The following is a 17,449-nucleotide window of genomic DNA, read 5'->3' as shown; positions in this document are numbered from 1 at the left end:
TTGGTCTCATCCATCCACAAAACATTTTTCCCAATAGCCTTTTGGCTTGTCCACATGATCGTCTGCAGTTTGCTAAAGAGCAGCAATGTTCTTTTTGGAGAGCAGTGGCTTTCTCCTTGCAGCCCTGCCATGCACACCATTGTTGCTCAGTGTTATCCTGATGCTGGACTCATGAACATTAGCCAATGTGAGAGAGGCCTTCAGTTGCTTAGAAGTTACCCTGGAGTCCTTTGTGACCTTGCCGACTATTACACACCTTGCTCTTGGAGTGATCTTTGTTGGTTGACCACTCCTGGGTAGGGTAACAATGGTCTTGAATTTCCTCCATTTGTACACAATTTGTCTGACTGTGGATTGGTGGAGTCCAAACTCTTTAGAGATGTTTTTCTAACCTTTTTCAGCCTGATGAGCATCAACAATGCTTTTTCTGAGGTCCTCAGAAATCTCCTTTGTTCGTGCCATGATACACTTCCACAAACATGCGTTGTGAAGATCAGACTTTGATAGATCCCTGTTCTTTAAATAAAACAGGGTGCCAACTCACACCTGATTGTCATCCTATTGACTGAAAACACCTGACTCTAATTTCACCTTCAAATTAACTGCTAATCCTAGAGGTTCACATACTTTTGCCACTCACAGATAGATAATATTGAAATCATTTTCCTCAACAAATAAATGACCAAGTATAATATTTTTTGTCTCATTTGTTTACCTGGGTTCTCTTTATCTACTTTTAGGACTTGTGTGAAAATCTGATGATGTTTTAGGTCATATTTATGCAGAAATATAGAAAATTCTAAAGGGTTCACAAACTTTCAAGCACTACTGTAAACTACAGGTCTGGTTCACACTTATGATAAGGATAATAGTTTCCCAGTCTGTGTGAATTCTCTGATCTGAAGAAAGACCCTAACCCATAACTACGTCATCGCTTGTTTACCACAGATCATTATGGGCGATACCCAGGATCAATATTGCTTACTTTTACCTTTGTTAAACGCTGCATTGTTCTGTCTAACTGGTTTTAACCATGTCTAAAGTGAATTGCTGTATGCCTTACTGTGTCTCCACAACAAAGAGAACACCTAATTTGAGCTTTTATCAGCTGCCAGTCGAGAAGAAAGAAATGGATAAGTTTAAGCTGCAACGAAAACCTTCAAACTGAATCGAGATGGACAAGTGTTTGTAGCTTACATTTCTCTGGTGGGAAAAAGACATACTTAAACTGTGACCCAGCAATATTTCCATGGTCTGCGGAATGGCCTTCGGTTATAGAAGATAACAATTGACACTGTTCATCGTCTGAAACTAGCGATATTCCGAAACCTGTAAAACACAGAAGCATTCCTCCACCTTTGCCTCTCAACATGATGAAGCACTCGGCAGCCGAACGAGCCTATTGGACCGATAAGTCCCAAACCATGAAGGGTTCTCTTTCGGGTATGTATAATGTTCAGGTGTACCTCACTAGTGGCATGTATTAATGCATCACCATCTGGGTCACATACATATCGACTTAATCCACTGTTTATTAAGCCCTTCACCCTGTAAAACACACCAAAAATTAAGTTCAATCCATGTTAAACAAATAAATCCAGATTAGACTTATAAAATAGTTTATTTCTTAAGATTTAACTACATGTAGCAAAACGTTTCAAAATTAGGAATGAAATTATTTAGCATACACATTATGTTGTTTGCACATTTTCGTTGATTAGGCCTATACTGTACCTGGCCGCAGAACCTGGCAGTAGGCCTCACATGAATGTAACTTCACCATGAACACTATAGACATTACAGCCAATTTCAGAGAGGCTACATACAATTCCCGATATTCAGATAGATTTGTTTTCTCGATAAAGTTTAACTGGTGCAGTATATGTCCTCAGAAATAAGACGTTCTGAGATTTGAGGTTGTTGTTGTAGTACAGTGTGGTAGACTCAGTCTATGTCTGTGAAGATTCTCAGTCATCCAGGTCATGGTAAACTGTGGGTGGTAAAAGAGAGCAACTGGACTTGCTTGAAGATTCTTGAAGACATCTCACCTCTCATCCGAAAGGCTTCTTCAGTTCTGTCTGACTGGTAGGGAGCATCAGGTATTTATCCTCTCATGGATGAAAAGCTCATCTAAGGTGTCATTGAGTCTCAGTCTAGACTCTTACCTTCTCACCAAACTTGATTTGGATTCCAATTTTCCTGCTGTAAACCCTTGACATGTTATCCACCTCTTTAAATCACCAATTTCATTGTCTTCCATGACGGAGCATGGCAAAATCGCTCCGCTCACATTGCTCTCACATAAAATTAATCTGACATCCGTCATATTGCTCAACTACCAACCCCAGCTATCCCCCACAATGCATTGCGGTAAACAAGTGATGTAGTTATGCTTGGGGGCTATTTGCCTCACATACCGATGAGCATGTTAGAGGAACAACAAGTTTTAAAGATCATTTTGTACCTGCCGTGCACTGGGGTTTGAGGCATCGATGACCAGATGAGAGATAGCACGCATCTCACTCAGTTTCACAACTAAGACCTGAAGCGAAAGAGAGAGAAAAAAAAAAAAAAAAAAAAAAGAGTAAATGCCACCTCCATCAAGAGTCATGAAAAAAAAAAAAAAAAAAAACACACACACACACACACACACACTAATATAGAAAAACACAATACACCATATACGAAGAGAAAAGGACATGCATGTTAACAGTGCAGCACAAATATATGGATAAAAATGACATCAAAATAACAGCCTCAACACAGAGACTCATTATGGCTAAAGAACATTTCAGTTTGTAGGAAAACACACGGACATTCAACTCTGGACTGCTGAAGCATGCCAATAGGTAAAGAACAACTCCCTTTCTCCAGTTACACCACAATTTGGTCAACCCTCCCTAGCTCACGCTCCCTTATCACAATACGAATACCAACAGGGGAGGGTGAAGGCAAACACTTTCCGATCTGCTGCTGATGCTGCAGGGTGAAGAGCAAAGAGTAGCAGGAAGGAGAGCATTGTCTCTCCTCATTTTGCATACATCGATCAGCCATAACATCAAAACTACCTGGCTAATATTGTGTAGGCCTTCCTTGGGTCACCAAAAGAGTTCTAACCCATCTAACCCATGGACCTGCTGCAACAAGTATGACTTCCATGCTGAAATATTTGGCAAGCTTGTGGCTCTTAAATCACCTTTATACAACTAGCATTTGCAATCTGGAGTAAACCAGCAGATCCAATCATCCACAATGGAGGAAGACTCACCTATGCACGGGACACTCTTCTGAATCTGCAGCTGGCTTCCACGGACCTATCACCTTTCTTTGATGGAATACCTCAATGTCTGCAGAGGAATTATCACAACAAGCGAGTACGGAGGAAAAGGGGTTCCAAAGGAGGAATTCGCAACCGAATGAAGAGACAAGGTAGGAGGCTGCCATTACCAGCAGGAGATTCGGTACAATGGGGCCACTGTAATTGGCGCAAGCTGTTGTGGTTTCCCATGCCATGATGCATGCATGCATCATGGCATACATATGTATGTATGTATGTATGTATGCATATATGCATGCATACATACTAATATATATATATATATATATATATATATATATATAAATATCTTCCTATTGCAAAAGCAAAATAAATTAAAATTAAAGTAACTCTGTCTAATGTGAGATAATTGCATAATAAAATGACTGAACTTTCTACACTTATCAAATTCAACCCAGACTACCATCAAACAAATCCATTCTGTTTTACAAAGACATGGCTGTCAGAAGAAATGACTGATATTGATCTAGAGGGATTTAGCATTATATGCTTTGACAGAGACATTATGTAAAGGGCGGCACGGTGGTGTAGTGGTTAGCACTATCACCTCACAGCAAGAAGGTTCTGGGTTTGAGCCCAGTGACCGATGGGGGGCCTTTCTGTGTGGAGTTTGCATGTTCTCCCCGTGTCTGTGTGGGTTTCCTCTGGGTGCTCCGGTTTCCCCCCATAGTTCAAAGACATGCAGTTAGGTTAACACGGGGTGGCCTTGGGCTGAAGTGCCTTTGAGTAAGGTACCCAACCCCTAACTGCTCCCCGGGTGCTGTAGTATGGCTGCCCACTGCTCTGGGTGTGTGCGCGCGCGCGCGCACACACACACACACACACACACACACACACACACACACACACACACACACACACACACACGTGTTCACTGCTTCAGATGGGTTAAATGAAGAGGATGAATTTCAGTGTGCATGAGACAAAGGCTTCTTCTAGAAGTCAATCGGGGGAGGGCTTTGCATGGCTGTAAACAACAGATGGGCTGCTAACTTCATGGTGAGAAAGACTGAAGGTAGCAGGTATCATGAAATCATGACTGTCATTTAGACCATTTTACCTTCCACAGGAGTTTACATAGATCATGGTTATTTTACCACATGTCCCTGGGCCTGACAACGCATTTGCTGCACAACGCATTGGTGAATGTTACAGCAGAGTGGTAAATGGAGCAGCAAACAACCTGTGTTTCTGCTACGAGAAGTTAACAGATGTGATGTCACCACACTGCTACCAAATCTAGAGCAATACATCTCATCTCCCACCAGATTTGACAGAACATTAGATGTGTGTGTTTTGGTAACATACTGGGTGCCTATGTTTCAAAGCTCCACTCACCACTCGACTACTCTGACCAATGTTATTCTGCTGCTTCCAAAATACAGTCAAAAACTGAAAACGGACAATATACAAACAATAGAAGTCTGGAACAGTGACTCTGTGGAGACATTAAGGGGTTGTATGGAGATCACAGATTGGGATTTATTTTTCCATAACTGTGAAGGTGACTTAAACCTGCTGACAGACAAACTCCCACTCCTCCTATCTGACTTTGTGTGGAAACTGCTATTCCAAGAAAACAGGTCAAGCTGAATCCTAATAAGTCTTGGGGCACCAAGGACCTGAAACACTGTTTAAACAACAGGAAAGCAGCATTTTTACAGGGAGACACACTCAGTCAGAGCGCTAAACAGCAAGTTAAGAAGAAAGACCAGGCTGGCCAAACTCCACTATAAAAACAAAATGGAGGAGAAATTCACCACTGGCAATGCAAGGGGAGTCATGGCAGGGACTTAACACCTTGATGGGCAGAGCTTTGAAATCAGCCCAGATTCAATGCCCTGATTCTGCCACCTTTGCAGAGCAGCTTAATATTTATTACAGCAGATTCAACAAGTCAACCCCCCAAAATAACTGGACCCTCACTAGCGCCACCTATCCATCAAAGTGGATAAAAGGACTAACATCTATACTGAACCGTGTTAATTATCGCAAAGCCGCTGGTCCTGATGGACTCAGGGGCAGGGTGCTGAGGGAATGCTCTGCACAGCTGGGTGATGTCATCACTCAGCTATTCCAGTAGCTTCTACACTCCAGCTGTGTTCCACAAACATGGAAGGAGTCCACCATGATAGCTGTGCCGAAGAAGTCCAATGCCAGAGAGATGAAAGACTTTAGACCAGTGGCACTCATGTGTACTGAGCAAATGTATGGAGAGGGTGGTAAGTGGCCATCTTATTGTTATGGTGGCATGCATCCACTCCAGTTTGCCTACAAGGCAAAGCGAGGGGTGGAGGATGCCTGTCTAACCCTCTTGGACACAGTATGCCGGCACCTGGACTGTCCACATCCCCACACAAAGATTTTATTTATGGATTTCTTCTCTGCTTTTAACACCGTTGACTCACGCACCCTTTGTAACCACCTTCTAGGATTACAGGTCAATCCAACATTGATTCTATGGATAAAAAACTTCCTGCAGGATTGACCTCAGCATGTGGTGGTCAATGGATTCAAATCTGAAAATGTGATTTTAAAAACACAGGAGTCCCTCAGGGCTGTGTTTTAGCCACCATTTTATTCTCAATCTACACAATAGGGTGCATCAGTTGCCCTAATGTTCATAAAATCTGATGCATTTTTGTTTGGGTGTTCCTTTTCACCAATAAAGACATCCCGTAAAATTTTTTGACCATATTCAAAAGTCTAATGGTGGCACCATGAGGTTCATTTTTTGCCAAAAAACGCTTATTTTATGTTTTCGCGCAAGGTTTGAAATCACAATATTGGACTCCATTTATTGATTTCTTGTGACCCAGAGATCATGTTAAGAACCTTTGCAAGGAATTGAGAAGCATTTATGTGATTCATAATACATTTGTATTGTTTAAAAGTAGTTGAACAATGATTCAATGAACAGCTAAAACTCAAACTGTGCTTGATAATATATTTAGAATATGTACTAAAAATGTGTATCTAAGATATTTGGTATACTCTATAAGGTGCCATAATGTTTAATGAAAAGTGATTTAAATTTTGTCATAAAAGTCATAAAATAGCAGCTTTTTCCATAACTTTGAGCTCCTGGTGCCACCATTAAACTTTTGAATTTTGTCAAAATATTTCACCCAGTGTGTTTTCTTACCAAAAGGAACATAAAAACAAAAATGCATCATGATCGGAGGAACTTTTCATTTTTAGGGGGCAACTGATGCACCCTACTACACAAACATAACTTGCAATAATAAATGACTTCTCACTTTTTAAATATGCGGATGACATGGCCCTGGTTACCCATATCAGGGATGAAAACTCCCTTTCTATACATCACAAACAGGTGGACAACCTGATGACCTGGATAGAGGAAAGCTCCTTGGAGCTCAATGTCTCCAAGACCAAGGAGTTGTGTTGTGGGGGGAGGCAAACACCTGATTTCCCCCCACCCCCCTCTTTGAACCCCTGAGGATAAATGCGCAGGCAGTGGAGCAGGTAGAGGCCTTCAGGTACCGGAGCACAGAGATTGACAGTCATGTCTTTCTCCCAACACACTGACTTGGTGTACAAAAAGGCACAACAATGCCTGTTCCTGCTGAGGAAACTCAGGGGCTTCAATGTCAGGAAGGACATTTTAATGCAGTGGTGCTTGAAAGTTTGTGAATCCTTTAGAATTTTCTATATTTCTGCATAAATATGACCTAAAACATCATCAGATTTTCACACAAGTCCTAAAAGTAGATAAAGAGAACCCAGTTAAACAAATGAGACAAAAATATTTTACTTGGTCATTTATTTACTGAGGAAAATGATACAAAATTACATATCTGTGAGTGGCAAAAGTATGTGAACCTCTAGGATTAGCAGTTAATTTGAAGGTGAAATTAGAGTCAGGTGTTTTCAATCAATGGGATGACAATCAGGTTGTGAGTGGGCACCCTGTTTTATTTAAAGAACAGGGATCTATCAAAGTCTGATCTTCACAATACACGTTTGTGGAAGTGTATCATGGCACGAACAAAGGAGATTTCTGAGGACCTCAGAAAAAGTGTTGATGCTCATCAGGCTGGAAAAGGTTACAAAAGCATCTCTAAAGAGTTTGGACTCCACCAATCCACAGTCAGACAGATTGTGTACAAATGGAGGAAATTCAAGACTATTGTTACCCTCCCCAGGAGTGGTCAACCAACAAAGATCACGCCAAGAATAAGGTGTGTAATAATCAACGAGGTCACAAAGGACCCTAGGGTAAGTTCTAAGCAACTGAAGACCTCTCTCACATTGGCTAATATTAATGTTCATGAGTCCACCATCTGGAGAACACTGAACAACAATGGTGTGCATGGCAAGGTTGCAAGGAGAAAACCACTGCTTTCCAAAAAGAATATTGCTGCTCATCTGAAGTTTGCTAAAGATCATGTGGACAAGCCAGAAGGCTATTGGAAAAATGTTTTGTGGATGGATGAGACCAAAATAGAACTTTTTGGTTTAAATGAGAAGCGTTATGTTTGGAGAAAGGAAAACACTGCATTCCAGCATAAGAACCTTATCCCATCTGTGAAACATGGTGGTGGTAGTATCATGGTTTGGGCCTGTTTTGCTGCATCTGGTCCAGAATGGCTTGCCATCACTGATGGAACAATAAATTCTGAATTATACCAGCGAAGTCTAAAGGAAAATGTCAGGACATCTGTCCATGAACTGAATCTCAAGAGAAGGTGGGTCATGCAGCAAGACAACAAGCACACAAGTCGTTCTACCAAAGAATGGTTAAAGAAGAATAAAGTTAATGTTTTAGAATGGCCAAGTCAAAGTCCTGACCTTAATCCAATCGAAATGTTGTGGAAGGACCTGAAGCGAGCAGTTCATGTGAGGAAACCCACCAACATCCCAGAGTTGAAGCTGTTCTGTATGGAGGAACGGGCTAAAATTCCTCCAAGCCGGTGTGCAGGACTGATCAACAGTTACCGCAAACGTTTAGTTGCAGTTATTGCTGCACAAGGGGGTCACACCAGATACTGAAAGTAAAGGTTCACATACTTTTGCCACTCATAGATATGTAATATTGGATCATTTTCTTCAATAAATAAATGACCAAGTAAAATATTTTTGTCTCATTTGTTTAACTGGGTTCTCTTGATCTACTTTTAGGACTTGTGTGAAAATCTGATGTTGTTTTAGGTCATATTTATGCAGAAATATAGAAAATTCTAAAGGGTTCACAAACTTTCAAGCACCACTGTAGTTGTGTACAGAGCATTCACTGAGTCAGTACTTACTTTCAATATCTCATTCTGGTTCAATTTCATCTCTGTTAAGAACAAGTCAAAGCTCTCTCAGATCATTAAATCAAGCAAGTAAAATAACTGGTGAAAAACAAACTCAATTATCTGTATTCCATACACAAGCAGTTAAAAGGAAGGCTAACCACATTATAGCAGATCCCACCCACACCCTGCACAAGTCTTTCCAGTTACTACCATCAGGTCGCCGCTCCAAAGTCCCCTTTGCGAAGAAAAACATTTTCCATTACTCATTCGTTCCCACTGCCATCCATCCATCCATCCATACCGTAAATAAACAATAACATTTCTTGACATCGATAACCATATAAACACAAGGCTAATCAGCACACAAACTGTACCATCAGTATTTTTTATACCCTTTTATTTATTTTACTAGGTACTTTTATTTTGTTTTTAGGAACATATCTTTTGTATGTCAATTGTCTGGTTGTTGTTTTTGTATGTTTTTCAGCCACGCTTAAGACGATTTTCTGTCATGACAAAGTTTTTCTGATTCTCTTGCTGCCTAATATATTACACCCCTTGATAGGTGCCATTGTAATGAGATAGTCACAAGGTATTTCACTTCAATTTTATTTTTATAGTACTTTTAACTATGGATATTGTCATAAAGCAGTTTTGCAGAAATATATAAATTTCATACATAAAATTTATCCCTAATGAGCAAGCCAGAGGTGATGGTGACAAGGGAAAAACTCTGAGACAACATGAGGAAGAAACCTTGATAGGAACCAGACTCAAAAGGGAATGAATCCTCATCTGGGCGACATGGGATATATGCAATTATAAACCTCTCACATCTATAACTCTGTCCTGAATAGTCAAAAAGTGCAATTGTGTAACTGAGAAACTCATTATACAGTAGTTTTAACATGAAGTCTATTATGAGGACATAATTAAATGTTCACTGATGGATACTTGACTACAAGATTGTTTATGCCAACTGCAGTCTAAAGCCATCTTCATGGTTTCCAAGTGCATCTTCAGGCTGTAAGTCAGTCTAATATGCAAATGAAGACTAAGAGAAGGGTTTGGTGGTGTTCCTGATTTGCATATTTATTAAATATAAATTAGTTTAATTAACATAAAAGTGTAACAGCTTCAGACTTGTGTGTGAAACATGATGCAATTTGCTACATACTTGAATGTTCTTTTATTATATTCAAACTGTTACTTCATAACAAAGCTAAAGTGTAAACTTAATATAAAACCTTTCTTGATAACTGTTATTGGCTAAAAGTCAACACTAAAAGTTATCTGAGCCTTTTAGTTTGGGATGCATTTGAGCAGGATTGTAAATGAAGTACAATAACGCAGCAGTGACTGGTGAAAGTGCCTGCATTTCTAAATATTATAATGCTTGTGTGTTTCTTTATGCATTTATCTTTACCTTATAAACTGGAAGAAGTTCTGTTCTGAGGGACAAATCTACTGCTTGCACACTGACAAAGAAAAAAAAAAAGGAGAAAATATTAAATAAAATTAATTAATTCTTCATGAATGAATTAACAGCTGTTGCACTTTCCTGCAATGCTCAGTTAACAATGATCAGATGTTACAACCCATATACACGATAAGATTAACGGACAGACAGTAATAACACTCTGACTGATTCAAGACTGCGTTCTGGTGGAACTGTGTGAATATTTTAAAGATCCTGCTATGTTTCACTTGAATTACTTGAAGCTCACCACATGGAGCCATTCATCTGGGTGCAGCCAAAGAGCCAGCTGGACATTTCCTGTGAGATTGAACAGAATCTCTGAAGTCACCTTCATCATCTGAATATTTCTCAATTCACACAAGTACCGGTACACAGAGAAAATCTTACACATTCATTTTTAAAATACATTTTGTTATAGGTATTTAATTAATCAGAGACAGTCTTTAGATTAATTTTTTTTTTTAGTTTTAATTATGACAGTTTATTCAACTTCTTTAATTTAAAAGAATTTTCAACAGTGCTCCTCTGCAAGTATTCAAGCATGAAGTTATTTATATACGCGCAGACTGAAATTGCATGCTCACCAGGTTGCTGTTGCGGCAGTAGAAGTGTGTGTAGGCTTTCCTCCGGCTGGAAAGTGCAAACAGGAAGTACTGAATTCGAACTTCCTGTAGAATTGTGAATGAAAAAAAGATGGGAGACATTAAACCCCTGTGGCAGAGTGATAACAGTGTAGTAGAGTATGTGAGTATACATCACCTTGGGAGCACTGTAGAACAGACGGAGTGTGTTCACCTCATTCCAGGCCTCCATGGTGCCTACAGACAGACAGCAAGGCAGAGAGAGAGAGAGAGAGAGAGAGAGAGAGAGAGAGAGAGAGAGAGAGAGAGATAGGACACAAACACAGCCAGCGAGCGAGAGACGGAGACAGAAACAGAGAGGCAGATATGAGAGAGAGAGAGAGAGAGAGAGAGAGAGAGAGAATATCCTGAAGCAGAGGGATGGATGTAAACACTAATATTCTAATTCGATCATATTTGTATGAATTTTGCGCTTAATGAGTATTAAAGTTTCTCCTCAATCACTGTATGAACAGTTGTACTTTATGCCTTTACACATAGTGATTAAAAACTATACCCGTGTCTTAATGTATGGAGGCAATTCAAAGGTTACAGACTTTTCACTTGCCTTGTACTACTATTTAACCAAATCCCTCAAAGATACAAGTAACACACTCTTCTACACACCTGAGAAGCTAAGAGGAGTGTTGATTTGCTCGCCAGGGAGCTGAACCGGGTGGCGAATGAAGTGATGATTCAGTACAGACTTCCTTTTCTCAGGATCCTTTGTGAACTGAGGAATAATTCACATCAGTACGAGGCCCATCCTGCACGCACACACATGATGAATGCCGATGTAAAGCATGACTGTACCCACCTGGCCTGTTTCAGGCTCAATGAGGTCAAAGAACGCCCGCACTGTGGCCAGCACAAACTCCTTACACCTTAGAGGGGAGAAAATAAATAAATAAAATAAATATTATATATATATACATACACACACACACACACACACATACTTACAGTGGTGCTTGAAAGTTTGTGAACCCTTTAGAATTTTCTATATTTCTGCATAAATATGACCTAAAACATCAGATTTTCACACAAGTCCTAAAAGTAGATAAAGAGAACCCAGTTAAACAAATGAGACAAAAATATTATACTTGGTCATTTATTTATTGAGAAAAATTATCCAATATTACATACCTTATTGTGGTGGAGGGGTTTGTGTGCTTGAATGATCCGAGGAGCTACGTTGTCGGGGGCATTACGCCCCTGTCAGGGTCTCCCAAGGCAGACAGGTCCTAGGTGACAGGCCAGACTAAGAGCAGTTCACCAAAACCCTTATGGATAAAATAAAATCAAGGACCGTGATGTCGCCCGGTATGGCGCAGCCGAGGCCCCACCCTGGAGCCAGGCCCAGGGTTGGGGCTCGTATGCGAGCGCTTGGTGGCCGGGCCTTTGCCCACGGGGCCCAGCCGGGCTCAGCCCGAAGCGGTGACATGGGCCCGACCTCCTGTGGGTTCACCACCCACAGAGATAGCCGTAGGGGGCTGGTGCAGTGCGGATTGGGCGGCAGTCGAAGGCAGGGGCCTCGACGACCTGATCCCCAAACACAGCGGCTAGCTGTTGGGACATGGAATGTCACTTCGCTGGGGGGGAAGAGAGCCTGAGCTTGTGCGGGAGGTTGAGAGGTACCGGCCAGAGATAGTCGGGCTCACCTCCATGCACAGCTTGGGCTCCGGAACCCAGCTCCTCGAGAAGGGCTGGACTCTCCACTTCTCTGGAGTCGCCCATGGTGACCGGTGGTGGGCTGGCGTGGGCTTGCTTATAGCTCCACAGCTCAGCCGCCATGTGTTGGAGTTTACCCCAGTGAATGAGAGGGTCGCCTCTCTGCGCCTTAGGATCGGGGAGAGGGCTCTTGCTGTTTGTACCTACAGGCCGAATGGCAGTATAGAGTATCCGGTCTTCTTGGAGTCCCTGGGAGAGGTACTGAGAGGTGCTCAGACTGGGGACTCCATTGTTCTACTGGGGGACTTCAACGCTCACGTGGGCGACGACAGTGACACCTGGAGGGGCGTGATTGGGAGGAACTGCCTCCCCGATCTGAACCCGAGTGGTGTTTTGTTTTTGGACTTCTGTGCTAGTCATGGTTTGTCCATAACGAACACCATGTTCGAGCATAGGGGTGTCCATAAGTGCATGTGGCACCAGGACACCTTAGGTCGGAGGTCGATGATCGACTTTGTCGTTTCATCTGATCTCCGGCCCTATGTCTTGGACACTCGGGTGAAGAGAGGGGCTGAGCTGTCAACTGATCACCACCTGGTGGTGAGTTGGATCCGCTGGCGGAGGAGGAAGACGGACAGACCTGGCAGGCCCAAACGTATGGTGAGGGTCTGCTGGGAACGTCTGGCCAAGCACTACGTCGGGGAGGTCTTTAACTCCCACCTCCGGGAGAGCTTCTCCCAGCTTCCGAGGGAGGCGGGGGACATCGAGTCTGAGTGGACCATGTTCTCTGCCTCCATTGTCGACGTGGCTGTTCGGAGCTGTGGCCGCAAGGTCTCCGGTGCCTGTCATGGTGGCAATCCCCGAACCCGGTGGTGGACACCGGAAGTAAGGGATGCCGTCAAGCTGAAGGAGGAGTCCTATCGGGTCATGTTGGCCTCCAGGACTCCTGAGGCAGCTGATGGGTATCGGCAGGCCAGGCGTGCCGCAGCTCGGGCAGATGCGGAAGCAAAAACTCGGAACTGGGAGGAGTTCAGTGAGGCCATGGAGGACTATCGGTCGGCCTCAAAGAAATTCTGGCAAACCATCCGGCGCCTCAGGAGGGGGAAGCAGTACTCTGCCAACACTTTACAGTGCGGGTGGGGAGCTGTTGACCTCAACTGGGGACATCGTCAGGCGGTGGAAGGAATACTTCGAGGATCTCCTCAATCCCACTGTCACGTCTTCCACTGAGGAAGCAGAGGCTGATGACTCAGAGGTGGACTCGTCCATTACCCAAGCCGAAGCCACTGAGGTGGTTAGCAAGCTCCTCGGTGGCAGGGCACTGGGGGTGGATGAGATCCGCCCCGAGTATCTCAAGTCTCTGGATGTTGTGGGGCTGTCTTGGCTGACACACCTCTGCAACATCGCGTGACGGTCAGGGACAGTGCCTCTGGAGTGGCAGACTGGGGTGGTGGTCCCTCTTTTTAAGAAAGGGGACTGGAGAGTGTGCTCCAATTATAGGGGAACTCGCACTTCTCAGCCTCCCAGGGAAGGTTTACTCCAGGGTACTGGAGAGGAGAATTTGGCTAATAGTCGAACCTCGGATCCAGGAGGAGCAATGCGGTTTTCATTCTGGTCGCGGAACACTGGACCAGCTCTAGACCCTTCATAGGGTGCTCGAGGGTTCATGGGAGTTTGCCCAACCAGTCCACATGTGCTTTGTGGATTTGGAGAAGGCATTCAACCGTGTCCCTCGTGGTATTCTGTGGGGGGTGCTTCAGGAGTATGGGGTTCGGGGCTCTTTGCTAAGGGCTGTCCGGTCCCTGTATGAACGGAGCAGGAGTCTGGTTTGCATTGCCAGCAGTAAGTCAGACCTATTCCCAGTGCATGTTGGACTCTGGCAGGGCTGCCCTTTGTCACCAGTTCTGTTCATAATCTTTATGGACAGAATTTCTAGGTGCAGCATGGGGCCGGAAGGAATCCTGTTTGGGAACCACAGGATTTTATCTCTGCTTTTCGCAGATGATGTTGTCCTGTTGGCTTCTTCAAACCAGGACCTTCAGCATGCACTGGGGCGGTTTGCAGTAGAGTGTGAAGTGGCTGGGATGAGAATCAGCACCTCCAAGTCACAGGCCATGGTTCTCGACCGGAAAAGGGTGGCTTGCCCTCTCCAGGTTGGTGGAGAAGTCCTGCCTCAAGTGGAGGAGTTTAAGTATCTCAGGATCTTGTTCACGAGTGAGGGAAGGATAGAGCGTGAGATCGACAGGCGGATCGGTGCGGCCTCTGCAGTGATGCGGTCGCTTTACCGGTCCGTCGTGGTAAAGAAGGAGCTGAGCCAAAAGGCGAAGCTCTCAATTTACCGGTCGCTAAACGTTCCAACGCTCACCTATGGTCATGAGCTTTGGGTAATGACCAAAAGAACAAGATCGTAGATACAAGCGGCCGAAATGAGTTTCCTTCGCAGGGTGGCTGGGCGCTCCCTTAGAGATAGGGTGAAAAGCACAGTCACTCGGGAGGAGCTCGGAGTAGAGCTGCTGCTCCTCCACATCGAGAGGAATCAGCTGAGGTGGCTCGGGCATCTCTTTCGGATGCCTCCTGGACACCTTCCTGGGGAGGTGTTCCAGGCATGTCCCCCCGGAAGGAGGCCCCAGGGAAGACCCAGGACACGCTGGAGGGACTATGTCTCTCGGCTGGCCTCGGAACGCCTTGGTGTTCTTCCCGAGGAGCTGGCCGAGGTGTCTGGGGAAAGGGAAGTTTGGGCTTCCATGTTCAGACTGCTGCCTCCGCGACCCGGCCCCGGATAAGCAGAAGACGACAAGACATACCTGTGAGTGGCAAAAGTATGTGAACCTCTAGGATTAGCAGTTAATTTGAAGGTGAAATTAGAGTCAGGTGTTTCAATCAATGGGATGACAATCAGGTGTGAGTGGGCACCCTGTTTTATTTAAAGAACAGGGATCTATCAAAGTCTGATCTTCACAACGCACGTTTGTGGAAGTGCATCATGGCACGAAGAAAGGAGATTTCTGAGGACCTTAGAAAAAGCGTTGTTGATGCTCAGCAGGCTGGAAAAGGTTAGAAAACCATCTCCAAAGAGTTTGGACTCCACCAAGCCACAGTCAGACAGATTGTGTACTAATGGAGGAAATTCAAGACCATTGTTACCCTCCCCAGGAGTGGTCGACCAACAAAGATCACTCCAAGAGCAAGGTGTGTAACAGTCGGCGAGGTCACAAAGGACCCCAGGGTAACTTCTAAGCAACTGAAGGCCTCTCTCACATTGGCTAATGTTCATGAGTCCACCATCAGGAGAACACTGAACAACAGTAGTGTGCATGGCAGGGTTGCAAGGAGAAAGCCACTGCTCTCCAAAAAGAACATTGCTGCTCGTCTGCAGTTTGCTAAAGATCACGTGGATAAGCCAGAAGGCTATTGGAAAAATGTTTTGTGGATGGATGAGACCAAAATAGAACTTTTTGGTTTAAATGAGAAGCATTATATTTGGAGAAAGGAAAACACTGCATTCCAGCATAAGAACCTTATCCCATCTGTGAAACACAGTGGTTGTAGTATCATGGTTTGGGCCTGTTTTGCTGCATCTGGGCCAGGATGGCTTGCCATCATTGATGGAACAGTAAATTCTGAATTATACCAGCAAATTCTAAAGGAAAATGTCAGGACATCTGTCCATGAACTGAATCTCAAGAGAAGGTGGGTCATGCAGCAAGACAATGACCCTAAGCACACAAGTCGTTCTACCAAAGAATGGTTGAAGAAGAATAAAGTTAATGTTATGGAATGGCCAAGTCAAAGTCCTGACCTTAATCCAATCGAAATGTTGTGGAAGGACCTGAAGTGAGCAATTCATGTGAGGAACCCACCAACATCCCAGAGTTGAAGCTGTTCTGTACAGAGGAATGGGCTAAAATTCCTCCAAGCCGGTGTGCAGGACTGATCAACAGTTACCGCAAATGTTTAGTTGCAGTTATTGCTGCACAAGGGGGTCACACCAGAGACTGAAAACAAAGGTTCACACACTTTTGCCACTCACATATGTAATATTGGATCATTTTCCTCAATAAATAAATGACCAATTATAATTTTTGTGTCTCATTTGTTTAACTGGATTCTCTTTATCTACTTTTAGGACTTCTGTGGAAATCTGACCGTGTTGTAGGTCACATTTATGCAGAAATATAAAAATTCTAAAGGATTCACAAACTTTCAAGCACCACTGTGTACACACACACACACACACACACACACACACACACACACACACACACACACACACACACACACACACACACAGTGCCTTGAAAAAGTATTCATACCCCTTGAACTTTCACATTTTTCCACCTTACAACCACGAACTTAGAAGTTTTTTATTGAGATTTTATGTGATAGACCAACACAGAGTAGCACATAATTGTGAAGTGAAACGAAAATGATAAATGGTCTTCAAAATTTTAAACAAATAAAAATCTGAAAAATGAGATGTGCATTAGTATTCAGCCCCCCTGAGACAATACTTTGTAGAGCCACCTTTTGCTGCAATTACAGCTGCAAGTCTTTTGTGGTATGTATCTACCAGCTTTGCACATCTAGACACTGAAATTTTTGCCCATTCTTCTTTGCAAAATAGCTCAAGCTCAGCCATATTGGATGGAGAGCGTCTGTGAACAGCAATTTTCAAGTCTTGCCACAGATGCTCAATGGGATTTAGGTCTGGACTTTGACTGGGACATTCTAACATGAATATTCTTTGATCTAAACCATTCCATTGTAGCTCTGGCTGTATGTTTAGGGTCATTGTCTTGCTGGAAGGTGAATCTCCTTCCCAGTCTCAAGTCTTTTGCAGCCTCCAACAGGTTTTCTTCCAGGATTGCCCTGTATTTAGCTCCATCCATCGTCCCATCAACTCTGACCAGTTTCCCTGTCCCTGCTGAAGAAAAGCATCCCCATAGCATGATGCTGCCACCACCATGTTTCACAGTGGGGATGGTGTGCAGGGTGATGAGCAGTGTTAGTTTTCCGCCACACATAGTGCTTTGCATTTAGGCCAAAAAGTTCAACTTTGGTCTCATCTGACCAAAGC

The 17,449-nt window shown here is 43.6% G+C and overlaps 1 protein-coding gene across 1 annotated transcript in view; it reads right to left on the bottom strand.

The window, feature by feature from the left end:
• Window positions 1-17,449, bottom strand: part of pgap1 (post-GPI attachment to proteins inositol deacylase 1) — a 70,893-nt gene that overhangs the window by 21,327 nt on the left and 32,117 nt on the right. The window contains exons 7-13 of the mRNA XM_060937282.1: window positions 11,519-11,585; window positions 11,329-11,434; window positions 10,841-10,899; window positions 10,666-10,749; window positions 10,329-10,378; window positions 10,028-10,079; window positions 2,465-2,542 (exon numbers count right to left, since the gene is read on the bottom strand). Coding sequence (XP_060793265.1) covers window positions 2,465-2,542; window positions 10,028-10,079; window positions 10,329-10,378; window positions 10,666-10,749; window positions 10,841-10,899; window positions 11,329-11,434; window positions 11,519-11,585 — 496 coding nt within the window. The remainder of the gene's footprint in view (window positions 1-2,464; window positions 2,543-10,027; window positions 10,080-10,328; window positions 10,379-10,665; window positions 10,750-10,840; window positions 10,900-11,328; window positions 11,435-11,518; window positions 11,586-17,449) is intronic.

Source organism: Neoarius graeffei, chromosome 13 (genome assembly GCF_027579695.1).
Source record: "Neoarius graeffei isolate fNeoGra1 chromosome 13, fNeoGra1.pri, whole genome shotgun sequence".
NCBI lineage: Eukaryota > Metazoa > Chordata > Actinopteri > Siluriformes > Ariidae > Neoarius > Neoarius graeffei.
This window is presented reverse-complemented; position numbering and strand designations above follow the sequence as displayed.